At 40.3% G+C, this 27,765-nt stretch overlaps 1 protein-coding gene across 2 annotated transcripts; it reads right to left on the bottom strand.

The window, feature by feature from the left end:
- On the bottom strand, positions 1-24,487 carry fam91a1 (family with sequence similarity 91 member A1). Of its 2 annotated transcripts, XM_020631648.3 has the most exons (24): positions 24,202-24,487; positions 22,775-22,859; positions 21,962-22,113; positions 20,731-20,788; positions 18,416-18,483; positions 18,000-18,113; positions 17,367-17,457; positions 15,811-15,873; positions 15,512-15,618; positions 15,314-15,352; positions 12,996-13,108; positions 12,605-12,714; positions 11,630-11,742; positions 11,447-11,533; positions 11,203-11,332; positions 8,288-8,436; positions 7,522-7,656; positions 6,216-6,329; positions 6,009-6,081; positions 5,206-5,352; positions 3,843-3,944; positions 3,538-3,661; positions 3,318-3,387; positions 1-2,307 (listed from the first exon to the last, which is right to left on the bottom strand). In XM_020631648.3, the coding sequence occupies exons 1-24, from the start codon at positions 24,271-24,273 to the stop codon at positions 2,122-2,124; spliced, it is 2,502 nt and encodes an 833-aa protein (XP_020487304.1). In that variant the 5' UTR covers positions 24,274-24,487; the 3' UTR covers positions 1-2,121. The 2 variants fall into 2 exon arrangements, with proteins under 2 accessions (XP_020487304.1, XP_029132797.1); XM_029276964.2 differs by lacking the exons at positions 20,731-20,788; positions 21,962-22,113; positions 22,775-22,859; positions 24,202-24,487 and adding an exon at positions 20,012-20,602.
- Positions 24,488-27,765: the final 3,278 nt, after the last annotated feature.

The following is a 27,765-nucleotide window of genomic DNA, read 5'->3' as shown; positions in this document are numbered from 1 at the left end:
TTTCAGGGAGGAAAAATTTATTACATATTTATTTATACTTTCATATACTTTTTACATATTTATTTGTAGTAATATGTATCTGGAGGAGAGGGATGGTGGAGAAAAGATTGGGAGGAAGGGCGTTTAGAAGGAATGTCACTTTCTTTTTTTTCCACCCATTTAATTACATCATTATTAATTCTGTCATAATATTCACAGTCCCATTAAACAAGCTACAACAAAGAGTTTCTAAAATATATGCAGACATATAAAACTAGCATTTTTTTTTTGAAACACTGTGGTGGATTTATACCATGGGAAGATGGAGGGGTATCTGAGATGACCGAGAACTGTAACTAGAGAACAGACAGGCTAGTTTGAGGGGACTCTTCATTGTGAAAGGTGTGAAAACACACCAAGAGTGAGGTGTACAACACACGCATACACAACATACGCATGACAGCTTCTACACAGTCATCATGCTTCAACAGGACCTCATATTAGTCTCTTTTTTTGTGCATTTCAGAGTCACTTCTTTAGAAACAACCACAAGTGGGTCAAAAACTGCACAAGGCTGATTCCAAAAATGAAGACAAAAAAAATCACAGAATGGGTTCTCACTTTAAATGCATGAAAAGTAATTTTGGAGCCACACATCGCTTTATGGGCCAGCATCGTTCTGAGAGGCTGGGTAAAGCATAAGCATCTCTGTCCCACGGGTCTGAGACAGCCTTCACATCGAAGCTGCCTTCCTCTCCTTGGACTCTAGACCTCCTTTTTTTTTTTTTTTTTTTACTACAGGGTGTAAACAGTATCCCTGGGAGAGTGGGGCGAGCTGGAAGAGAGTGCACCACAAAGCACTGCACACAAACTGGAGTGGATCCAGGGGGAGACACTGGCAGCAGACAACAGTGGCAGCAGGCCCGGTCAAACACACAGACATGACTGTTCCCATTCTCTGCTGTTAGGTACACTCAGATAATCTCCTTATATTCTTTAAAAGGGCTGATAGTTGGATGCTTGTGAGCCAATGTTGTTGCTTTCACTGGTTAAATACACTTACTGAAATGCAAAAACATCATTTAAAAAAAAAACATATGAAAATCAAATCTAGAGCTTTGATCAAAGACCTGTCAGTTTATGATTGGCTGAGAGTCATAAGGCAACTAAATTAAAGTAAAACACATTCAAAAAAAAAAAAAAAACATTAGACATAAGAAGAAAATGGTCTTTGGTGTTCTCTTTAACTGAGAAAAAAAACATTGAAATAAAAAAACAGCAGTTTATTTGATTCCCACTTTTTTCCTCACATGTCTGAGATCCCAAAAGGAAACCGTTTTAGTGGCAAACAGCTCTGAAATAATGTGCGCGGGAATATTACCGGAACCAACTGATACAAATAAAACATGAAATCGACTTCATCCACAGGTCTGACGAAATCCTGCGCAGTGCAAATAGTAAATGCTCCCAGTATTGAATGCGAGTGAAGAGGAGAATACTTTTTTTTAATGGTGCATGTTTTTTGCAACAGTATCATGCATCATCAGATCACCTAACATGAGACAGCACAGGAAGGGGGGGTGGAGGTCTGGATTTGGACTCTTCTTTATATGCATATCGTCAAATGATTCCTGAAGGAGTTTGTTCAACACTTTTTTTATTCAGTGGATCATTTTTTTTTCCAGAACATCTACACAATATCAACCACTTTACACTCTGCTTTCAATGATCACAACACATCCAATGATTGAAAGGTGGAGCTGGAGAAAGGTGGAAAGTACAGCACTTCCACTTAAACGCTCCACCAGGTGGTGTGCTGTTTACCTGCATCACTGTTATATAACGTGATGATAGCACCACTCCAAAAAAAAAAAAAACACTGCCGTGCCACGAATACAAGAAACCACAGAGGGGAAGGGGTTTCAAACTAATCTCAGGAGGATGATTCCTCAAACAGTGATGACAAAGTGCCGGCGAGGACCTCCCCATGACTTGATACTGACGGACATGGATGAGCGTTTCCTCGTGAGCAGATATGAGGATGCAGTGTTGGACCTTGGTTAAGAATTTTTTCCTCATGACAAAATCTGTGTGTTTTTAGTTGGTTGGGGGGAGGGGGGGGGGGGGGGGGGGGGTTGTCGTTTATGTGGGTTGATCCTTCTGCAGAGCTGAGATGTCCAGAGGAGGGGGGGCCCGCCCGCTCCACTCCTTCAGCTGCCCTTCCTTGAAGAGGAGGTTGATGGCGGGCAGAGGGACACCGGACTCGGCGGGGGGCTGACTGAGAGGGTTCGACACACCGCTGTCCATGTCACAGGTCTGGTTACCGTCCTGCCAACAGAGGAACACGAGTCACAGATCAAAACACAGTGGGATGTATGTGGGACAAAGGGAACTTCTCTCTTTCTAAAATAAAAACAAAAAACAAGTCAGTTCAAGAGTCTGTAGATAGGAGTATAGGAGTTGAAAAATGAAGAAAGGGGCAGAATGCTTTCAATTTAAACTACTACCTTTCTGCTTAACATTTTCACTTCAATCGCATTCTTAGAGTTACACTTTTACAAATAACTAGGATTGCTCGAACCAGCTGTAAACCCATTGCTAATTTTATTTTTTTTAAATATTTATTTTTGTGCCTTTAATAGAGAGATAGGACAGTGGCTAGAGTCGGAAATCAGGGAGCGAGAGAGAGGGGAATGACATGCGGAAAAGGAGCCACAGGCAGGATTAAAACCTGGGCCACCCGCTTGGAGTACCAAGACCAAGGAGTATTAATGCTCTGTCTTTTCATTTACATTTGACTAGAATAAAAATATATACCAGAATACAAGACGTTTATTCTCTGTAGTTTATTCTTAAGCTGGCTGTGGGTCATATCATCAAATCTGTATGTGTTAGATATAGTTTAAAATAAAGAGAGGTAACGATTCATCGAAAGAATGTGGTCTGAATGATCTTGTTTCTCATGATAATGATAAAATAAAGTGCTCATATTTATTGAACTCCTTTCAAGATTCTGTTTAGATAACAAATTTGTGTTTTTTCCACACTGTTACAAAAATCCTGTCCTCAAAGATTGTCGTGGTTCACTGCCTGAATGAAAGTTTGAAAGAATTGGTCAAGCCAAACTCTCTACACCGCATACTGTAAACATCGTTGTATCCAAAACAGATTGGAAATGTAGTAATCGACTACATTTATAAAGCATTAATGTTGATTAAATCTAAATCACTCAATCTTAAAATCAATCTCAACTTCAGATATCTTCGCTCTGCGTTGTTTCTTCTCTTTCCTCGAGTATTCTCAAGTGTTCCCGTTCAGAGAGAGCAGAGTGTTTTTACCTGGAATGACTGAACGAAGCTCAACACCTTCAACGATAGCTTTCTGCTCGAGTGAAGAAGCTCTTGAAGGCTGAAACAACAACAACAACAACAATAACAACAACAACAACAACAACAACAAAGATTTAGTGTCTCCTCCCAACAACACTTATCTCTCTCTAAAACAAAAGTCTGAAACTTTGGAAGATGCTTGGTGAGTTCTTTTTTTTTTTTTTTTTACCTTTCGCTGCTGCATAATTTATGCGTGGCGATTTTTCGACACACTTTGCGGTTGAGCTCGGAGCTGAAGAGAGGCATGCCGAAGCACAGTTCGAGAGGGACCCACTCGTCTTCAGAGGAAAGTGCTGAAAGAGAGATTGTAGAGGGAGAGGAGGGACGAGGGGAACATACATGACGACATGAGAAACCTGAACCTCTGCAGTTCAGCCACGTCTTCACTGTATCTAACATCATCTATAACTCTAAAACACGAGACTAAATGGAGTGAATATCAAATAAAAATACAAGTCTAACAGGTAAACCTACCGTCTGTCTTTGCTTTGCCTTCCACGTTGTTTTCTTCTGTCACCAGCTCGAAGGACTCAGTGCTGCCGTTTGTGTCCAGGCCTCCACCCAGATGTGTGTCCCCTTTGAACAGAAGCAACAAGTGTCTACTTAAGCACAAAGTTGATAGGAAATGATTGGACCTTCAGTATTTAAATATCACCGCCAGGGGGCTCTCGATCAAAACAATAACAAAACATGACGTCGAGGCTGGCGGGGAATCACGGGAGTAATCTCTGCTACCTCCCCCCACCCCCGATGGAAATGAACTATGAGTTGACCGTAGTCAAGACGAACGGGCAAAACAGACCCGAGGAAGCTGTTTATTGACGATGTGTCAGGGCAACTGCCACGAAATACACTGGGCATTACAACTATAAAACTATGGATTTCTCTAGCTTGGAGAACTGTTGGAAATATTTGAGGTAATTTAAATACTTAACAAAAAGTATATATAACATAGGTTTAGTCCATTTTTTATTAATGGAGATATTTTTAGTGTTAAAATTCTACACATCACACCTTTAACCTTTAGTTTATACAAAACTGTTTCAGTTAGGTAACAGAGGTCGGTTTATAAGAAATCTACTGCAAGCCTTTAACTAAAACAGACATGCTCTCTCTTTAGCTGAGCCTGCGCTGTCACCTACATGGAGGAGGGGTTACTGCCCTTTGTGATGTCACAAAGGGAAAATTCTGAAAAGTGGAGAAGGATGGACCTTTCTCATAATCGGGGGGTTTGTAGACAGACTAAGGACACATGTTAGTGTGAGAAAAACATGAAGTGTATTTTGCATAATATGTGACCTTTAACATTTTTGTAACCCACTGAAAAATTTACAATTTTTTATATGTATTAACAACTTTGTTCTCAAATAGTATTTTTTGTTTGCTTGGTATTTGTAGTATTTGTGCCTTTTTCATTTGCCAGTTTTGTTTTATTGTTTTGTTTCTTCATTATGTTTCATTGAACTTTGAACTACTTTCCTTTATAAAAGATTCAACACAATGCAGTTTTCCTCACATTATTTTTTAGTATTGTCTGAAAAAAGGAACACTCCATCAGAATAAAAATCTATTTCAAACAATGTGTGATCTCCTATGTCAGCAGGGTTTAATGAGTAAATCTGGAAGTAAAGGTTAATACTGTTCGATCCACGGCCATTAGCAAAGGCTATCACAATCAGAGACACAATTATGCAGACAGACAGGATAATTAAAGTGGACTGTGAGGCAATATTTATCTAGTTTGCACCATCAGTGCCAACAGCCATCAGAGGTGAGAACATTGTTGCTGATTTAACTATGCATCTTTTCTCAAATTCACACATCTGCACGCTCCCACCTCTGCACTCAACCGTGTCGCTGGCCCGGCGGCGGTGCCTGTTGTTGGAGTTGAGCATGGTGATGTAGCCACACTGATGCTTCAGGTCTACCTGCTCCTTCAGCTTCTGCAGGGACTTGTGTGAGCACATGTTGGAGTAGGAGAACTCTGAACAGGGGGAGGAAGCAACACGGACAATAAGAGTGATGCTTTAAGATCCTTCTTTTGATATCTGCAGAGCATATAAAGTCATATCCAAAGCAGTTTCTCCAGAGCACGTTAAATCCTGAGTGTGTTCATATTAAGCTTAAAATAGACTTTTGCATATTAAAATAATTTAAGCTATCCTAGTCCAAATCCTCAAAGCTTGAACAGAATGTTTGAGTCACCAGAGGAAAGAGTTCAGCTTGACTGAGGTTCTGTTAACCATTTATCCACAGCATGGCTTTGAATATATCAATATAACGTCTCTATAATAATAGTATTATGAGAATCATTATATAATGACTGAATCCTGCATTATGTACTAAAAAGTGCAGCTTTAGAGTGAAAGAAAGTTTTAACATCACCTCTTTTTTCTGTGACTATTACATTCAAACACTGAAAGCTGACTCATGCATTTATCCAGTTTCTGTTGGTATGACTCAGTTAAAATATGCTCTCATAAGACTTCACAGGATTTGGACTAAATTACTTTAATAAAGATAATTATTCAGTCTCACATTGACTTAGAATAAGCACATATAATAACAACAAACGAGCTGCAAAAATGTTAACACAAGAAGTGATTTCACAGATTTATGCAAATGTAATAACTAACTCACCTCCTTTCAGGTCTTCCTCATCGAAGGGGAATGGGATGTGAACTGTTTCTCCATGGCCATGCATACCATGACCCTGAGGATTACACACACATTACAGATTACACAGTGTATACAACATACAAGGAGTGGATACAAAACACAAACAAAGTTCGTATTCACTTAACAGAAATACCCTCTCTGTAAAACGAGGGTTTTCTGTGTGTTTACCTGAATAAGCACAGCAGAGTGTGTGAGGGCGTCGTTGAGCATGGTCAGCACGTTGGATGTTGGGACGACTCCGGGGTCATGACCCCAGGATGTGATCAGCAACCGGTCGTACAACTGCAACAGAAAAAAAAAGGGTCAAGGAATTGTTTCACAGCTGCTGGTGAGAGACAGCATCACAGCCCTCAACACAGAAAATCATGCTAGACGATTAGTAGAAGTCATATAATATTAAAAATTAAAGATTCAGTTGAGTTTCACTCATAGTTATGTTCAGAGCAAAGAGTAAAGTATTACCAGAAAGTCTACAAAAGATGTTTGTTTTTAGTTGAGAAGATGAAGAATGTTTAATTTGAAGCATCAGTTTGCACGGACAACTTTAAAACAGATGTTTATTTCTGTTGTAGGAATCAAAGTGTGGAAATTCTTTAAATAATGATTTGAAGAGCTGTGTGCAGATATTTCACTTTAAGAAAATGCACAAGGAGAGAATTATAAGACTGTATGAAATTGGCAGTGAGTTTGTTTTGTTTATTTTCTCCTTATTTATGTAGAAGTGAAGTCAAATATTTGTTTTATGTTGCCATGGTTTTGGTTGCCAAGTGATTGTAATTGGACAGACCATCTAGATAATGCTTGTTTTTCCTTTTTGAGTTAGGGGCAGGCAAAACAGGATTTATTTATTTAATATATCCGGTCAGAAAGACATGTTGGTAGGAAAATCACAGTTATAAAAGCAGGAAAAGGAAGCACAAGCCTCAGTGCTCTCCAACCAAAATAACATTTCCACACTTCTACTGGGTAAAAATATTAAACAATTAAACCTCTGCGCTACTGCTTTCCTTCTGACTTTGGAAGGACTAAAAGGGGTGAAGGTGACTAAATACTCTAAGTTTCCTGTAAAAAAATATATATGTTAAACTAAAAGCCAAAAGACAACAAGCATGAAAGTACATGCTGCTGTGTTCTCATAAAGTGTCCCATTTACATATTACCTGTCCTCCCATGGGAATTCTCCAAATTCTCTTCTGTTTCCACTCTCACATTCCAAGGATAAGTGAGAACATTTCAAAGACCACTTAGAGGCCTCGGAGGAAGAAGAAGCAGGTGCACAGTGTGGTACAGCTAAGATTGTGATGCCTGTTCCCGTTTGATCGAACAAAGGATTCTTTTTCTGATCACAGATGGAGGTTTTCTTATCCAACTTCAGGGGAGTTATTAATACCACATCAGCATACATTTACTCACTCGACCATGTCCGTATGCTCATTAAACCTACCTGCCTGATTAATCATATGAGCGGGCTTACCTGGAATATGTCGGGCAGTTTGCGAAGCCTGGAGCCTTTGGAGAGCAGCAGAGAGGGCGGGCCTTGGCCGGTCACTTGGTACAGGTAAAGCTTGAACCAGATGGAGCTCACCTCAGGGATGGCCGGGCCGATGTGCTGCAAGGAGGAAAAGAAAAGATGTACACACCATTAAACAAATGCAAAGACATCCTCAGACAATCTTATTAACGGGAGACAACAATCCAAAACACAAACTTTAAATGAACAAGAGATGAACTGGGACAATTTGTGTCCTTGTCAGAGATGCAGAGACTGAAACTGCTTTTTAGAGATGTGAGCAAATAAAATAATTAATTCAATTCTGCTTGGTTGGATCCCAGCGGTGCGAGAATAAACATCAACGTGAGTGGAACAACAACAGTTTAACTTTTTCTCTCCGTCTCTCTGAGCTCAGTTAGACAGCTGGAGTGAGGCCAGGCAGAGGAATTACCCATGAGCCTCTCCTCCCCTCCTCTCCTCTCTCTTTCTCTTTGTGTAGTTTTGTTGTCAGGGGCAACAGAAAGCTGAGTGCCCACAACCAACATAGTACACACACAAAGTCACAAATAACTCCAGGCTTACAAGAGCACACACAAAGAAAGAGGGCAAACACAACAGACCAAAAATATAAATGCATGTGGAGTAAAATGCAAACACACAACTCTTACACAGGCAGCATTTGATCCAACAACCCCTCACGTCACACAGTATCCCTCTCTCCCTGTCTGTCACCCTGAAGGCATCATACCTGAGGCGTGCAGCTGCTGATGGGTCTGATCTCGTTGCTGAGCGGGGCCATCGAGACCAGCAGCTTGTAGTTCTTGTTGAGGACGCGGCTGCAGGTAGCCTGGTCCAAACCAAGCAGGCTCTCACACCGCAACATGTCCAAGGGGAAACCTGAACAGGGAAAAAACACAGACACAAACATTCATATCAAATATTCTGAAAAGTTGGAGAGAAGGGAAAATGCATGACGTTCACTTTTCTGTGTCGTCTATGAGTACGTATCGGCATTGAGAGAGTTCATATGTTGAATCTGAAGTACACGATTGCGTCGACCATTTACTTGCAGTTCCAAAACTTTATGCTAAGCTAAGCTAGCCCGCCGTCCTCCAAAGTAGTATCAAAAGAGATTAAATGATTATATTTCCCAAAAGAAATCGTGAAAGCTTTTTTTTTTTTACAACATGCCAAACTATTCTTGTCCAGTATGTGACAAAAGGAAGAGGAAGGAGTCAAAATTAAAATCCTGAAAGTTCCTCTGCCTCCTGTGAGGACACACCGGAAAATCTATTTCCTTTTCATAGTTGAGGTGTTAAAAAGTGTTCCCACTAAAATGACTTGTAAAGAACATCATTTCCGAGTACGTCTTAAAATGTAACAATCAAGTTTCCCTGCTGCGCAGTAATCTAAGAGGAAGGAGGTGTATTTGAACTGCAGAGAGGTGTTCCATTAATCTGGGGTCTCGTGCAGCTAACAATCTAACGCTGTGTCTCAACAGCCACTCAGCATGTAGATTTCCTGACTTCCTGGGATGAATTAAAAAAAAAAAAGAGCGGTCCAACCTCCATTCAACACACAAGCATTTTCTTTCCATCTTAAGGACAAACCTGACAACGCTAACATTTGAAATGTTACAACTCTGCATCATGATGCAGTTATTTCAGCAAACTGGAGAGCTATTAGTTGAAAGTAAATCAGAAGATAATCAGTTTATTTTGTACAGGCAGAGGTAGTAAGCCACAGTGAAGCCTCTGTGTGACTTATTTTTTACAATCATACAGATGTCACTTACATATTGTCATGTGACAGCAGGATATTTACGCCCCTTTTACGCCTTGTCTGAGGTAAGACATGACGTAAAATGAATGAGCCGAAAGCAGCAGACAAAGCAACAGAGTCTGCTATACAACGCTATAATTAGAATATTTGCCTTTATATCAATGCTACGCGTAGTTCAACGGAATGACGACATCAACTAAAGCGCACAGAACAACATACTGTACTGGAGAACAGAAAACATAATGCAGCTGTTTTATTACGTGCTTGGAGATTGAAGACGGTCACGTGCATACACTCTATGCACCGGGCAGCAGTAACAATATATAAATGTCACCCCCACCCTCCTATTGGCTCGAGGGAATTTTCCAGATAATATCCTGCTGCATCTTAACATCTGCTCACTCCGACTTGCTACGGAAAAAATAATAGGGGGCTGGCAGGAGAAACTCGGGGTGAAGTCAGAGCGAAAAATGTGTCTGTTTGTGTTCACATATACAGCTCCTCTGGGAAAAAGAAATTGTGTGAAAGTCCTACATCCCTCCCAGAGACGATAGCCATAAATCCATACCAGTCAAGCTTAACAGATGCAATGAAGTGACTGGAATCAATTAAATGGCTCTCCCTCAATATGAAGGGCAATATGCCACTTCAATCAAATACAGCATGTAATGAGACGACTGCTTCATACTCTGTATGTCCTACATCTAATGTACCTGCTTTTTTAGACTCTGCAAGTGTCTAGTGCTCTAAAGAATAAGTGTGTCTCAGAGCCTCTGGGCTGTCACTCAGAATTCGTTTTGATTATTATTGTTCAGTATTGCACTGAAGAACAAAGGAGCAAAGAAGAGTCTAGTCTGCAGAGAGGTTTGCTGGCAGTGTAAACTTCCCTCACTTCCTCAATGAATAAACACCGGGATCATCACAAGACTTTTGTATCATTGTGGGTTTAGTTCAGCCTCTGCCAGCAGCCTCTCAGTGCATTCTCTTTTTTCCTGGAGCAGCGGCTGAGGAGGGCTGAGAGATAAGACAATCAGGAGTGAGGCAAGCCGCCAAGAACAAACAAACAGCATCTGGTGTCACTGTGGTAGCTACATAGAAACTAAGAGATTTCCTCTGCTGCTCCCCCTAGAGACACAAGTAGAACAATACAGCTTTACTCTCAGTCTGCCTCTAGATCCAGATATATGTGCCACTAGTGTTCAGAGAAACTCTTCAGACACAGGTGAGAGATGAGACAGAGGGCAGAGAATCACACAAAGACAGAGAGAGAAAGAGAAGATCCACGTCCTCTTTGATTCTTCAAAACACTTTTCAGCTTCACTCACCGTCCCATAAAAATGTCTTTGAAATGAAGCTCTGGATTTTAAAGCTCAGAGTTTCTTTTCGATAACAGAGTCAGGATAAAGTGAACAGTAGACACTAGATACCCCCCCCCCAAAACTGATTTGTACCCTGATTTGTTCACAATGATACCTTAAATTAAAAGCTGAATAAAAAAATAAATCATGCTTTTCACTGAAAATAATAAGCCTTCTGTTGTTTGAAGCAAGACACAAACATTTTCATCAAAATTCCTTCGACCAGAATTACTCTTCATCCCATTCAATCTGAATTATCACTCTGACTTACACATGCAGGTTTAAAAGTGATTTTGAAATAACTTTCTAAAGTTGGAAGCCTTAGTCTTCACACATTATTTCAAAAGCCGGTAGAGAAAGTAACTTTGGGAACCAAGGAAACTGTAGGCAAAGGCTCAAAGGCCAAAGAAACCCTGAAAACCAAAACGTACATACAGTAGTCTAATTGAAGCTGCTGGCCATCACATGTGTAGACATGTAGTGTGGGAGAGGTTGGACATGTAAATTGTATCTGTAAATTTACCTATATTTGGGATATCAGGTCCCTGATCCTGAGTCAGTTCTTTGTTGTAGCGCAGGAAAAGGATGGTGTTTTTCAGGGTCAGAGCGTGGTCAAAGTAACGCTGGGCCTCGCCCTCTGCTGTGCTCTCCACCTGGAGACAAATAAACAGAGAAAACAGTGTGGATGTGCATCTACAGTATGTGGTATACCTGTTTCTTGGCAGAGTTAAACAAAAACACAAAATAATCTTGCTTTTCCGTCTCACCTTCTCTAACTCAGCCAGGAAGCTGTCCAGAGTCTCATCAGACAGCTTCCCCACCTCAAACATGGTCACAGCATGACTCTTCAGGTTCTGATAGGACACAGACACAAAGCATTCACAATGATCAAATGTGTATTATCAAAAGAATCCTGTCTCCGTTAACTTGGACTCTGTATGTTCAGTCACCGGAGAAAGGTTGCCCATCATCAGGAAGGCTGTGAGAGTGGAGTCAAAGAGGAAGGCGATCCTCTTGGTGGGTGCTACTGGAATGCTCAGGCTGCTGACGCTGGCTGTGTCTGCTGCAGGCAGAGAAATCACACACCAAGAACATCCATCAACATGTATGAAATATCACAGCCTCATAGAAGTAATAAACTGACACTTAAGATATGAGTCATGTGTTTAGAAGGACAAACACAAACCAAGCCTCTGTCTCAATTGCTTCACACAAATGAATGTGGTTGATAAACAGTGCTGCATAACAAAGGCAAAATTAGACCAGAAATAAGACGTCTTCAGACAAAAACATCTGTTAATGAGCGAATGACTTTCAGAAGAAGAAGAAATGAGTGTGCACACTTCAGGTTGTTTGTGTGTTTGCGTTTGTTAAAATGTGTAACCCCCCAATGTCCACATAGTCCGGCCTCGCTGTGTTCCATCAGCACTAGGGTTTAGCTCCATCCTACTACGTGTGCCCTACCCCACTGGACCTGTTTCTGAAGCATAAGCACAGTCTCACAGTCTCACAAAATCACGACAAGATCATGCCGGAGTATAACAAAAAAAATGTGAATCAACATGTTGCTTTGTCTTTCTGTGGACAATCTGTTGTTTATTCGATGCCTATTTTGACGTAATGTTGATAAAGTGATGGAATATACGATCAGGAGTTTGTATATTGTGTTTTATTTTGAAATTGACCGGATACTGTGCATTTTTTTGTCTAACTTCATGTCTGGGTCGATCTACTCTGTTCAGCTAGACGCGTGCTTCACGTCTGCTTGTAGTAGGTGCCGCCTGCTGTGGTATCACAATCATTGACTAGAGTGGGTGCTAACGGCACCGTAGTGCGTGGCGCAGACAAAACGCAACGCCCACAGACTATGTGGAAATTGCGAGTAAGGGTGGTGCATATGTGTGTGTGTGTGTAGGCAGACTGACCTTGATCTTCTAGACTGGTGGTGTCGGTGTCTGTGGCTGAGGAGCCTCCCTCCATGACAGGACTGCCCTGCTCCCAGGACAGCAGCATCTTCTGAGGGTCCATGGTGCTCCTGACACAGACGACACAGACACTTCATTAAGCTCTGGGGGCATGTTTATCCGAATGTTGCAAAATTTAGAGAAATAAAGCTTCTCTAAAAGATGAATGGATGCTAAAGACCCAAACTACTATTTTCTTATCACATGAGAGTAAGGATCCTAAAATAAGTCTTTGACTGTCTCATGAACTTAAAATGTGCTTTTTTTTTTTTTTTAATAAATGGGTTTCAACAGATTCTTTCCAAGAAAAGATCAACTTGGATTATTGACCACCTGCACACCCAGCACATACTTGAGCCTGTTGACAGATGGGGCATTCTTCCAGGTGGGGTGGAGCTGCTCAGAGCCCAACACCTGACCTTTCTTTACAGCGAAGCCGAGGCGACAGTACATGGAAACTGCATTCTGCGAAAACACAGTAAAAATGCAGTAAAAAGGCATTCTTAGTCTGATATTCCTTCGCTGCTATAGTTCAACAATCACTGACCTGTAGACAAAACTGGACCTTTTAAATAGAGGAGGATTTAACGCCAGATATGATCAGGAGAAAAGCGATGTTATTGAGAGTATTTCATATGTTTTCTGGCTGTGATATTCTATTTGACAACAGTAATTGCTTATACTTTAAAGAAAGGCAATTTGAAACCTTCTAAGACTTAGAACTCTATTTAAGATAATGTAAAATAAAATCCCTGCATTGTGAGAAAGGATTACTAGGATTACTAGGATTACTAGTTCTGTGAAAGATGGATTGATGTGAAGTCCTGAGTGTTTCTTTTGAGAAGGAACAATTAAAAATCAAAGCTTGAAAATAGGACACTAAACAGGTGGTAGTGTCTACTTCCAATTAAACTGCTGGCTGGCTTTTTCATGATTTCTTTCATTCATACTGTCATCTGCCTGCCGAGCATTTTTAATCTCGTATTCAGCCCGAACACGCCACCACAGTCAAGTATGGTGGGCTTGATTACTTTCTGAACCATCCTGCCCCCACGGGTGCAGGCTGAGGTCAACTCTCTGTCACCCTCTTATCATATCAAAAGTAGCACAAGCTTCAAGTGTCTCAGGCTGTGAGTGTAGTCATTACACAAGAGAAAGTTCAGCTTAAGTCACGGCAGGAAAAAGTTCAGCACAAGGGAGACCTCTCAGACATTTCAATCATCTCAGAAGTCACAGGGTTCCTCCTGCAGACGCCGCCTTCCACCACTTCTCATAAGTGCTGTGTTTCTGCAGCAGAGATGAGATGTGACTGAGGGACTGCAGAGTTCAGCTCTTCACGCAGAAGGTCAGGACTCTGAGAGGGAGTCTTGGCTTCATGTCTGATGGGGAGTGAAAAGGAAACTGGGGAAAACTGGGTCATACTGGAGCACCAATTCAACTGGAATGTTGCTGCTCGGCCCTCTGGTAGAGTCACGGGGCAGGAGGGACCTAACCTGAAACAATGCCTGTGTGTGTGTGTGTGTGTGTGTGTGTGTGTGTGTGTGTGTGCGGGTGTGTGTGTGCAGGTCTATCTCACATGTGCTGAGGCTGTGAGTATGTTTCCTGAAAGAAACAGCCAAATTGTGCTGAACTTTCTACTTTCTACAACAGATTCTGGTGCGAAATGGTTTGTTTTTGTTTTGACCAGAGAAGGTAGGCATATCAAGCCCCCCCCCCACACTTCAGTTTTGGACACCCCTCAGGGCCACCAACAGGTGTTGCAGTGATGGAAGTAAAAAGCCTCAGCTTTTTTCTTATAGGCTAAACAGACCAGAAATGTGGTCAAACTAAGATTAATATTGGAGATTCTTTTGAAAAATGAAGGGAGGTTGGAACGCTGAAAGCTTTCAAGACCGATGTAGAGCTGATTAAACACTGAAGCTTCAGTGTCCACAGCATAGCAGTCTGCATGCACACTGACTGCAGAAGGAGGGGGCGAAGGAGATAGCGCTCTCTAAATGTTTAGAATTTTGACTGCAGTACCCATTTTAAACGCTAGGTGTCAGAGTTACATATTAATCCTTTAAAATGATAGTAAAGAGAGATTTACAGCGAGTAGGCAGAATCCAAACTGAACAAATCAAACCTTAAAAAAAGCTTATTTTAAATAGCGATAACACCTTTGTGTTAAATTGGCTTAATCTTTTTATACGATGCCTTACTGAAGTATAAATATATGGCACAAAAAATTAATTATGAAAAATAATAAGAAAGGCTGTTCACTTTATTTATTTCTACAGTTTTATTGTGTGCCTTATAAAGGCATGCAGAGAGGCAAAAGTACGTCTCAAAATCTATTCAATACCTCTCGTCTCATGAGACATCGTCTACAATTCCTTTTTCTGGTTTTCACCTTTCTTTTCCTGGGAAACTATATTTCCTTTTTAATACGATGTCATCTGTTATATTGTTGATTGATCCAACCTTCAACCTGGTTCACTCTTGTACCTGCCTTTTTAGAAAATCCTAATAAATTAAATTAAATTAAATTAAATTAAATTAAAAAAAACTATTCAGAACCACAACAGAACCAGTGAAAGTGACATCCCTCTTCCAGTCAGTGTTTAATTTTAAAGTTTGCTTAAACTGGCCATGTTCTCACATTTATACATGCACATTCAGGATGCATACCTTTACTAAGTCCAAGTCAATCTCCAACACGTTCGCCAGCTGAGAGCCACCAGGAGACGGACGATCATGAGAAAGAGAGAGATTTTTTTTAAAAAGCAGTGAAGAGGTGATTGACAGTTAAACACACGTTCACATGTTGTTTACATTCAATGAGCACGGCAGCTCAAGCGCTGTAAGAATAACCTTCTTAGTGCGTACCTCGGACACATTTGTCTGCTCATCGATGGACACGAAGATTTTGTAAAGAAGCGTTTCAAAGTAATCGCCCTGCACACGGTTCATGACGAAGCCTTCCAACGGGGGCACTAAAGACACAAAGAGTGGTCAATAACCGTGCAAACAAGTGATGTCATCACACCATCTCAGAACAGTGCAAGTCCAACACTCACAACACTCATCTATTTAAGTACATACAGAGTTATTCAAGGTAATCAGTCAGATGGGGATAAAGGCAGGATATTCAAACTACACACACACACACACACACACTTATATACCTGAAATGCAGCTGTCATCAGATATGGGAACGTCCAAATAAATAAAGCCTCGGTTGTACAAGCCTGAAGCAGAAAAACAAACAAATAATAAAACTTTGTTCACATAACTGACATAATATTGTTTTTATTTTACGACTTCCCTGTCTCAGTACTCCTGTCTCCTGTAATACATATAATACATACCTGCATGTAGTGTGTAGTGGAAGACACTCAGGTCACTCAGAGGTCATTAAAAAAGCTACCTTTACTCAAACTGCCCTGTGTGTCCTGTATGTAATGATATTTCATCGTATTTGTTTCCACTCAGAAAGCAGCCCTCCAGACGCAGAGGTTCATCACTGTCACACTGTCGGGTAATTCACATTTAAACTGCACAGACACAACCTCTGTCCCTGTGCTTCATCTTTAATATTAACTAAGAATCTGCCTCCATATTCACTGAAACAACATCTGTCCTGTCCTCGGTTTACCGATGAATCAATTAATGCAAACTTATTCTACTAATGTTTGCTTTGTTGTCTCCTTAGAATGATTGTATGAAAACAAAGTGAAGCGTCAGGTTTTATAACATGCTTTTTTTAATGATCCTGCCTACACTGTGGACCATTTCAACATCGAATGTATTTCATGATAGTCGAGCTCAGGCTGCTGTTAAACAAGCTTAGTAAAGAAGTAAGAATGCAACCATGTGAAGTCAACTAGTTTAAACCAGTAAACTAACAAGAAGGAACAAAGAGAGGGATATAACGAGGCATGCCAAATTTTAAATCTCAAGTGTTCAAATAGTGCAGGTGCAGTTGTTGTTTCTAAAAGTGCTCTTGCCGATTTAATAGCTTCACAGCATTTCGGTTTTGATTATATTGAGTCTCTCTCAGAGTTACACATAATTAGGGGTGTGTCTGATCTGACTGACAGGCAGGCGCGTTATAACTCTTAGCCAGGATGCTTAAGGCTAGGGCTGGGTATTTCCCACAACGCCAAGATACGATACATATCGTGATAAACCTTCATTTTGGATAATGACCATGTCCAACAGAGAATTCACAACAACAGTTGTTCTTCATTGTTGAGAATAACAGCAGAGGCATATGGATCCTACAACTTAAAACACTTCAATTCAGGTCCTCAGAGATCCTAGAAATACATTCAAACATTTGAATCCCAGAGCTATGGCGTTATCGTGAAGGTCAATCGTCTTTCAAAACTGTCATCACAGCTTTTAGCCATTCTGTAACATCTGTATCGATACATGCAAGGAGCACATGACGATATATAATGCCATATACATTTTTGGAGCACAGCCCTACTTAAGGCCCACCTCAACTCCACCAACGCCTGTTGGTGACAACCAGTAATCTTTGGGCCTCATAACTCTGCTTCAGGAAAGCAATGGGTGAAGTCACTGAGACTACATCCATGTTTTCTATACAGCAGTCTGGGGTTTTATCAGATAACATGTCAGAAAAGTCTTTAATAATGAAATACATTTAATTTCACCTGAATGTATGCTGATACAGCTGCTTCAAAGGGGAGCATAACATGCGACAGATACTCACTTAAGACCACATTGTACTCCATTGATCCACACAGCTGAGGTCCAGAATCGATCATCTTATCGATGGCTTTCTTCTCTGCTTGAGAACAGATCTGTAATGACACACAAGAAGCACACTTCAGACCATAGAAGTCTATGAGAGGTTCCATGGATGTGAAGACGGTGGTGGGGCAGACTCTGGGAGGATGAATACGTTTGTATTGTTTCTTTTTGGTGGAAGGAGAAGGGACTGTATTAAATTTGTAGTTTTTTTTTTATTTTCAGTGAGGTGAGCTCTGCACATGCAGTACAGGGGCTTATGGAATGAACAGTAGCTTAGAGTGTAACCTGAATTAATTTCAATGAGAACATGGGATAAAACATTCTGAACATTCATAAATTTCCCCCTGAAATATTATCTTACATTTATAAAGATCAATGAAACATTTGGTGCAAAACAGGAAAACAATACAAGAAGGAATGGATTATCTAAACCTCATTCAAATGAAATATAAATCCCATTCTCCAACCACTTGTTAGTATGAGATCATCCATCACAGCCTGCTTTCACTGGATCAAAAAACAAGAATCTTCACAATCACATGCATTTTAAACAAACTGATATCCAGAAAAGAAAGAACATGTCTTATCTCACCCTGATATCGTCCTCTGTGATGTAGCCTGTTTGTGCCACCCACCACAGCTCCACAGAGATCTCCACAGGTTTGGCTGGTAGAAGGTCCCTCGCTGACTTTCTGCGGAAGAATTTCTGAAAAAGGAGACAAAATAAAAAGATGAGATGAGATCTAGTCGCTTTAAAATCGAATAAAGATTGACGTAAAGTCGGAGTTTTAAAACTGACAAGAACAAAACGGTCTCCAGGACTTTTTGTTTCAGGTGGTTTAGCTTCAAAAACTCTTGACTAATGGTTACTATAGTTACAATAATGAGGATGCTAACCAGAAGATATACAGTATTACTAGATCAGAGATCTAGATGTCAAGAGACTAATAACTTGTTCATTTAATGTGTAAGGCGTGGACTATGAAGGATTTTTTTTAAAAGTCCTACTTTAGAAGACCTGCACTGGTTCATAAGGTCGATGTACTGGTTTCTCCCGATGCCGAGCAGCCGCAGACCTGATGACGAGAACATTTGAAAGACAGAAAAGAATCAATAATTTCTCAATAACTCATCATGAACTTGTAAATGCTCAAAATCAATCTGGCTGCATAGCAGCTGCAAATGTGTGGTTTTTTTTTTTTAATTACAGCCAGTGAGGCTTAACATAAAAAAGAGAGAGAAAAATTAGAGCAAGAAGCAAAGTAGCAGAACAATTCTTTTCTGAAAATGTTAAGCTTTATGTTGGAGAAAAGGAGCGTCACGAGTCACAGTCACTCATCTAGACTCTGCTGAGGGAATGCATCCAAACAAAAGCACACACACGCACACACACGCACCATGCACCAAGGGCTCTTCTTAAAGTAAGACGAGTAAGTGTGTGCATGCATTTTTATCTGTAACTAATTTAATAAATCTTTTCTGTGTTTGAGAAAACACTGGGTCATACAGAAAGTTTAACAGCCTCTATAAGAGAGAGTCCTGCAAATTTGGCTTCAAATCCTCGTGCCACCTCCTCCAGCCTGTGATGCTCAGACCTGGAAGGGGCAGAGCGAAATGTGCAGGGACAGCTGCCAACACACACAGGGAGCAGTGAGGGATGTTCTCATTTCTACCTCCTAACGCAGCAAAATCCTCCACTCATCTCCTGCTGTTTCACCAAGACACAGATACAACACACACAACAACCGCCCACATATTAACGCTCTCTCTCTCACAGGCTCTCTCACTGTCTATCCCACCCACTTCTCCATGACACACTTCCACAGCTCCTTCGGGGAGATTATACGAGAGCGGCCCCTGTGAGAAGCGCAGGAGCCTGCTGGCAGCCTTCTGTCTCAGCAGCATGGAGGTCCTAGTCTGCCAGGACTCAGTCACTCACAGGCCGAAGCACGTTTCACATGACAACAGAAGGAATGGTACTACTGAAATGTACACTTGACTCCACGACTCAGCGCAATCTTAATGTGGTTTGCAACCATCAAGGAAAGCAGCTCTTAATTCATGTAGAAAAACATCAAAAATGGAGCCAATTTCATTCTTGAGGAGCCGGTTTATTCACTGTGATATGTGATTTATATTAGCCAATGTAATTTTATATGGTTTTATCATGATAGTAGTGGGTTATTCTGAAAAATCTGTTGAGAAAACTGTTTAACTAACAGACACATTCAACACCTGCCAAAACACAGCCTTTCATTTTTATCCACACCGGGAAAGAATATGCTTTAAAAGTTTTGGACACACTTAAGACATGTAGTGTAAATTGAGCTAAAGCCATAAATTCTACATTGGGTTAAAAAAAATAGATGTACAAACAGAGAAAAAAATGGCACAAATTTAAACTGCTCTATTCATTTCCCATTTAAGAGAAAGCTGAAAATGATGTCCATCTTTATTTCTTGTTTGCCCGGCCAAATTTAAAATATGAATTTGACAACATTATAAACCCAGAGATTTTTAATTTTAGCAATTAATCAAACAGGACTATAAAAGGTCACATAAATACACTTAAACTAACATGTGTCCCTATTCTGTCTTACAAACCTCCCAATGATGAGAAAGTCCATCCTATCAGTCTTTTGCCTGCTTCATTTTTCAGAAAATGTGTGCTCAAACAGGCCGTTTGGAGATTTTCCCTTCATGACATCACAAAGGGCAGTAACTCCTCCCGCAGGTGGGTGACACTCCCACAGCTAGGTGTTTGTTGTGCCATCCTTTTCACTGTAAACACTAGGGCATGGCGTAAGAAAGCCCAAGCCACCCAAACCCATCCAGAGAGGGGCGTGGTCAGACACAGATTACATGCATTTAAAGCTACAGACACAGAAACAGCCTGTTCTGAGCAGGGCTGAAATAGAGGGGTTTGTAGGTATGACAAAATACAGGAACAGAGAAGACTTTTCGAAAGAAAGTTCACAAAAATGATTAGGGGAGCTCTGAGACTTGTTTAAACTGGTTGAAAAGGAGTATAATATGTGACCTTTAATAATGTAGTGATGTTGGTTCTTCCTTCAAGATTTTGAGTTTAATGTTGCAAATGCTCCTCCAATGACCTCATGGACGTCTCTCGGCCCCTAAAGAGTCAAAATTAGCCTTTTTGTGCCTTTTTTTTCTCTGAATGCTCTAGCCTATCTACATATCAGCCCTTTGAATCAAAGAACTTGGAAATATGTAAATGAGAGAAGGAGCTGGAGCTACACAGTATCCCAAGGAAGTCATTCTGTTGGGGACTGAAGAGGTAAAATAAATATAAAGAGACTCACAGTCGGCAGCAGTGAAGTTGGGCAGGGAGTCGTAACTCTTCTCGCTGTTCATAATATCCTTGAGGCACACAAAAAAAAGAAAAGGAGAAAAGAGACAAGGAGGAAAAGAATTAAACTCATTTTCCTCTCACCCCTTCTGTGTCCCTCTGCCTCTGATTAATAACAGGATTAGCTACTCTGGGCCGCTGTGCTAATTTCTACTCCCCGTTTTCATGAAGTGCTTATGAAGCATTATCAGAATATGACATGGCCTTCAGGCAATTTAGTGGCCAAGATTAAAGCTCAGTCAAGTTTGGTTTAGCACGCATAGAAAAATGGATAAAAAAGACATTTAAAGTGAGACCTGAATCCTTAATGGTTTTTATAAGTTTAGTCGACTCGTCACATTAGTCAGATGTGAATAAATGGGAAGTATGTTAAATGAGGAACCATCATAGAGGCTGGCAGCATCTGCACACATGTTCTCTCTCTTTAAACACACGAGGGTGTGAAGCATTATATGTTTATCTAAAAGCATAATGCAAAGAAAATACACAGTAAACATCGGCTTAAAGAGCAGCAAAAGAGTTCACTGTAATTACAGGTGCACAACGTTCATTAAGAAATCATGACTGCAACATGTTCTCTGGGTCACGTTTCAAAAGCAGCTGTGTGACGGCTAAGTCTTTAAACACATTTAAAAAGTGTCAGGAGTCAGGAAGAAGTCTGTGCAAGCTGCAAACAAGAGCCTTGGTTTTATCATGGACACGTCACACTCTGAAAAACAATCTGCAGCGCAAACATCAAAGACTCTCTCTGGGTGTGTGTGATCTGGGTTTAGGTCTGTGTGTGTCCCTGAGCTTGTGCATAATGGCTTTGCTAGACTCTGGCTGACATCTAGTGCCTGAATGAAGCTCGTACTTCTGCAGCGCTTTCCAGGGATGCCAAAATGAATATAAAGAGAGACTGGATGTTTGAAAACTAATTAGGGGATCTTTGCTGCTGCACATTAAAAAAAAAAAAAAAAAATCTTGCTCTGTGCCTTCAGGTTAACCCAGCTCACTGTAATGAAAGCAGAGATGGAGATGTGTAATCACCACTGTATTGTCTGGGGTTTAAAGAGAGAGCAATGCCAGCAAGAGCTTTCACGACACATACCGCGTGTGAGTAAAGGTAGATGTTTCTGTGTATGAGAAGCCGATTGCAGAGGCTAAGACAACAGAAAAGTGGCTCCTCCGTCCACCTGGCTTACCTCCATGATTCCTATGTAATAGGAGAACGGAGTGACTCGCAGCCCTTTGACCATGATGTCAGACAGGTGGTAGGGGTACAGCATCAGGTGGTCCCGGCTGTACTTCAGGAGCTCCTCATAATACTTGCGCTCATCCTTCCTCACGTGGCGCACTGTTCATAAAACACACAAACACACAGCAGTCAGGTCAAAGCCTGGGATATATGTGTGTGTGTGTGTGTGTGTGTGTGTGTGTGTGTGTGTGTGTGTGTGTGTGTGCTTTGTGTGCACTTCCTGCCAATCTATAGCAGATCAATCCAGGTTTAAAAAAGGAGCTGTGATCCTCCAGAAGGTCACGGGGGAAGTAATTCAATTGATTATGGCGTTATTATTACACAGCGATTTAGAGACTATTACACACTGTTTTAAATGGCCTATTACTTAACCAGTAATGCATCCATTTATTCCTCATTCAAGACGAGTAAGCATAAAGACAGCATCCATATCATGCAAATACAAGTGAACCAACAGTAGATAGGACCATCACTGTGGTTCTTTGGATGTACCTGTTATAAAAGGTGTTCGTTTGGGGCTGACATGGCACTCTAGAGTTAGACTAAGATGAAAGTTTTGCATTAGAAGTAGATTTATCCTTTAATGTCATGTACCTGATGGAAGTTGAACTGAGTGGTCATTTGGCCGGTAGGGATACTTACCCACGAGCCTTATTCTTCAGCTAAATAATGCATTCATGATTTGTTTACTGTCTGTCTTTCATTGTCACACCTCAATCATGACGCGACCAGCAGTATGAGAGTCATCAATGTGGCTTACCTAGGTTATTGCGGAATCGCAGCTGGTTGCGGATGCTGTACAGCAGGACATGCTTCTCATACTCACGCTGAGAGTTCCCCAAACTCTGCGGAGGAAAACAAAACAAAAATCACAGCACACACAGGTGAGGAACCTTTTCAGAGTAACCTGCCAGGGGTGGTAAATATGAGACCCTTGACCCCCTTAGACCAAACATTCTGAAAGTTTATAAGCACCTAAAGGCTCTTAGTGTCAATGTGCTTTGGCTTATACTCACAAACATGTGTTGTGAACATGCAGCACTTGATTGTCTCTTATAACAGATACAAGGTGGGTCAGGTGTCAAACATGACATGAATAACCCACAAGAATGTTTTTTTTGAATGCCAATAAGAAAAGTAACTTTTTTCTAGATACAAATTGAGACTCAGAAATGCGTTGATGTCAGAAAGATTTGTAGCCAAAAGTGAAATGTCCTGATTTTGTTATATTGTCTACATATTGTATGTCCTGTTTTGCTCTATTTTTATGTTTTCAATGCTTGTATGTCATTTTCAATTGGGTAAATTTTATTTGTGACAGTAAATATTCTTACTTTGTTATTTTTTTTACTGTATTTCATTTTAACTTTGTTTAATCTCTTAAGGTGAGGTTTTGAGATAAGCCCTTGTGGGTTTCTACCTCACCTGCACATGTGTTTTATTTTTTTAATTTTCTGTTTGATTCTTCTTTCAAAAAATGTGCAAATAAACTAAACTAAACTAAACTGTACATTTATTCAGCCGCTAGGTTATTCACTGAGCTTAGATACTCGAGTCGTAATCTGTAGCCACAATCAAAGTGATACTGCCACAGGAAACACATTCAGTTTCAGGGCTGAACAACACTTTGAAACATAAGTTTGCACAAGCAACAAAACAGTCCAAACACAAGAAGCCTTGAGGCCTGAGTGGGTTCCCTGTGGAACTTCTTGGAGCTTTGCTGAGGATGCACATTGCTCAGGGATGCAGGCAGCAGCTCAAACAGCAGCACGACGCTCTCTCTGTGAGCAGCTGTCCGCCTCCACTTCACCAGGAAAATGTTGACGTGCAGGAGGAGGGAGCTAATGCGGATGATTAACAGTACAAACAAAAACTTGAGATTTTTATCCGACAATGCACACATACTGCACACAGGGGGTTTTCATTCATTATTTGCAGGTGACATCCACGCGCTTGCATCATGTGGCGCCACCTATCCAACAATAAGTCATGTGATGCAGCGGAGCTTCAGAGGTTTAATGACATGATGGTCAGTTATGGCTGAATGGTGAAACCCTGCAGGGAAGGTTAGCGACTTGTGTGACAGAGACACTGCGGTGACATTGACAGGTTCACCCCCCCCTCACCTCTCAGGGGTGCTTCCCCCCCCCCACCCCCCTGCCCCGTGGAAATGTTACAACACAATACCTGCTTGACATTAGCTGGGAGCTTGTTCCACGGATAATTCTGCCTGATGTGAAATTCCACGTCCGTGTTCATCGCTAGCTAGCAGGGTGAAAGCAGAATCCCTCGACACGATCCCAAACAGTCCACGGTGACTTCACCCCCTCCTCCTCCTGCACCCAACAGCAGAGCACAGCGGCACCCAGGTCCGACAAGATGTTTTTTATCCGGTGATTATTTTCCCCCCCTAACAATAAACGTCCACTTCCTTGTTGTATTTTCGAACAAGCCGTTCGTCACGCTCGTGGATACATTCGTCACTTCCGGTCGAGGCGTGACCGTCCGTGGCTGTGAATGGAGCAAGAGAGCCAGGACATAAATGAGAGGTAATTAGGATTATCAAACCAGATTCATGTCAAGTACAAGTTTTATTTCATCAGTAATAAGCTTGTTGTTATTATTAAAATACTCTCAGACCGTGTGAGGAACATGTCAGCTGGAGTTTTGAACTTCAATGTATTTATTTTAATAGGGACAATGCAATTTAACATCATTTCAATACAAAGTATGAAACTGATGTGCTGCATAAAGCGTATATAGCTATTGCTCATTTCCAACTCGTGTCCCCAGTTGGGCCTTTGTGTAAACAAACAGATTAAAATGTACAACATTCAGTTACATAAAACCCCATAACACGATATGAGGATACATTAAAATACATGTACAACAATACAAATGCTATAAACCAGTTTAAAATAAAGTTTAAAGATACTATTTACAAGTGGGTACAGCTCTGGCTTGCTTTGAGCATTTCACCTGTTTTGTAAAAGATTTTAAGTCCGAGATTAATTTTATTTTAGGTGGTAATGTGTTCCAGAGTTTACAGCCTTTGATGGAGAAGGCTGATTGACCAAACGTAGATCTACGATGCTGTATGCTACAGTTTCCATTCACAGTGCTTCTCATTTCCTGTTTCCTGTTTGGATCAGGGAAGGATTTAGAGGGCAAACAATAAGCAGAAGGGACAACACCAGAGAATAGGCTACTTTTAAGAAATCTAATGGTAACATAAAGAAACAATATACAATTCAATTCAAAAAACTTTATTTGTCCCCGGGGGGCAATTCAAAGGCACACAGAGCAGTAAATTAACAACAGCGCAAGTAAACAAAACATTTTAACCTAAATAGAAAGTGTCAATACCTCTTCATCTTTCAGTACCTTATATCTACTGCTTGTAAGTGGCTCTCAATGGCAAGCTAATTATTTCCCCCAGGACTTATTCAGGTCATGAAACGTTTTTTTAAACTCATTTTTCCCCACAATATTCTGAGTCTTTGTTGGAATATATGAACTTTGCACTGCCCCTAAGTTACTAAACGACACATAGTGGCAATGTCTGCCCCTAGAGTAAAATATTAAGAAGATCATTGAGCCTGCATGCCTTAACTGGACCGTTTGCCTTTGCTTTGTTTGTCAAAGAACTTTAAATTCTACATTAATAAAGTTATTATTATATGTATATATTTTCATGCATCTTTAACATCATAAAGCCTCATATTTGTAAAAACAATACAATAAAATATGGTAAATACACATGTTTGCATAATTTTGTTGGCTCTATATCAAAAACAGATAAAGAACATTAACATGTATTTATTATTGCTTCATATCGTGTCATCCTGCACCTCAGGTTGAATTTGTTAAGAGGCTAGTGTACACCATGACCGACCTGTGAGCACGTCGCTGTCACTGGCTAACTGCTAACACTGTGTAGGGTTTCACTGTGTGACAAAGTCCACCAAAGCTGTGTGTGCTCACATGTCATGATGTCTGACTTGCTGACAGCTCACTTTCTTGCAGCTATGTCATCCAATCTGTCCAGATGTAACTCCAGTTCTCTGCCATGTGCTGCTAAACAAACATGACAGTATTTCATCTCAGTGCCTCAGGAGCTACAGCGAGCTAGCACAAGAGAGAGGCTGAAAAATACCTGCTCTCGTTAAATGAAGAAATGTTAAATTGGATCTGATTGTATCTTGAACATCATTGACATCAAATAATTAAACAAGATATTATGTCCTTATTCATCTTTCAGCAGGAATTTGACTCTATACCTGTTCCCTTCTGGCCGTATGACCGTGAAGGGAAGGGAATTCTACATGTGACCTCTAGACAGTTTCATTTTGGACATGCTATGAGCTTATTTTTCTTCTCAGACAGTTTATTTTAAGCAATTATAGTTACCTGATGATATGAAGGGATCGTGCATTAAACAAAAACATACATACTTACATTTTTTCAAAAAAAGTTCACCTTATTATCAAAATACTTTTCTAACTGTTCTGCATTTAGACCCATGAAGGCAATTAATGCAAACATATTAAAAAAATAAAACCTAAAAATAAGAATATCAATTAGTTACTGAACTTTCAAGAAATGTATGTCCATGTTATGGCAAACAGTAAAGTGAAAAAGAAAAACAATATACAGTATCCAACATCCATGGCATCAAACCTTCTTTTCAACACGATCTGTTGTCAACACTTTTAACTGAAAAACCATTCACTATTTATATTCTGCATAACTATCTATTTTTAATAGGTGTTGTTTTTGTCAGTGACAAAGTGAGACAATAAAACTCTGGAGTCAATATGTTCAAGGAATTCCCTCAAAATGAAAACTGTAATTCTGTCTATCTTTTTTTAAATCTGTAATGTAATATTGATGATATCAGTCTCACCACTGTTAGCCTTTGCTATAATTTCTACAGTTAAATAAAGCAAAATGACCAGTCAACGTACCATTGAACACCTTAGCAGTTAGTAACTGTAATTTGCATTGCATCATGGGTAGTATTGATGATGCAATATGTCATTTACAATAAACTACTGTATAATTAGAGAGACATTATCACCGTCAGGTTTTTGCTTTTATTTGAATGGTTTTATAAAAGCTGTATTTTATAGACCAGAGAGTCTTAAGGTGGTTGTGGTTTTACATTTCATTGAAAAACACAAATGTTAATGTATTTTTTTTAAATGCAAAAGACCCCTAAGGACATCCAGGCTGAAGAAGATAAAACATTTCATTCCAATTCCAACATTTCAAGGTTTACTCTTCACGCTCATAGGCCTTGTCTGACTGATTTAAAGCTAATGCACATCAAACATTTCCCAATAAAAAGGTAAAATAGTCAAACCACTGTGTAACTGTCAGTAACTTAATTTAGCCTTCAGACACATTAGTGGATCCAATTCAACTTTATAATTCGATCAATTAAGATCAATAAACATGAAAGACAACAACACCAGTACTGAAATAAAATGTATAAAGTTATTTATATCATAAACAAATAGTCAACATTTACTGTACATACACAGTGTAAGTGATTTTTGTGAAATGTTATAGTAACAAATATATCACTTGCCTAAAAAAAATCACTTTGGATCATCAAACTTGATTACAGTGCATACAGTAGATTACATTACCAAATGAGCCTCTGGGGCCACATTTCTAGGACTGACAGTAATTGATGCCATTTTGGCAGTTTGCTTCGACTGACAGCTGAACCAGTTTCCAGTTGTT

Source organism: Labrus bergylta, chromosome 19 (assembly GCF_963930695.1).
Source record: "Labrus bergylta chromosome 19, fLabBer1.1, whole genome shotgun sequence".
In the NCBI taxonomy this organism is placed as follows: domain Eukaryota; kingdom Metazoa; phylum Chordata; class Actinopteri; order Labriformes; family Labridae; genus Labrus; species Labrus bergylta.
Note: the sequence above shows the minus strand (reverse complement) of the source record. Positions and strands in the feature narration are given on the sequence as shown.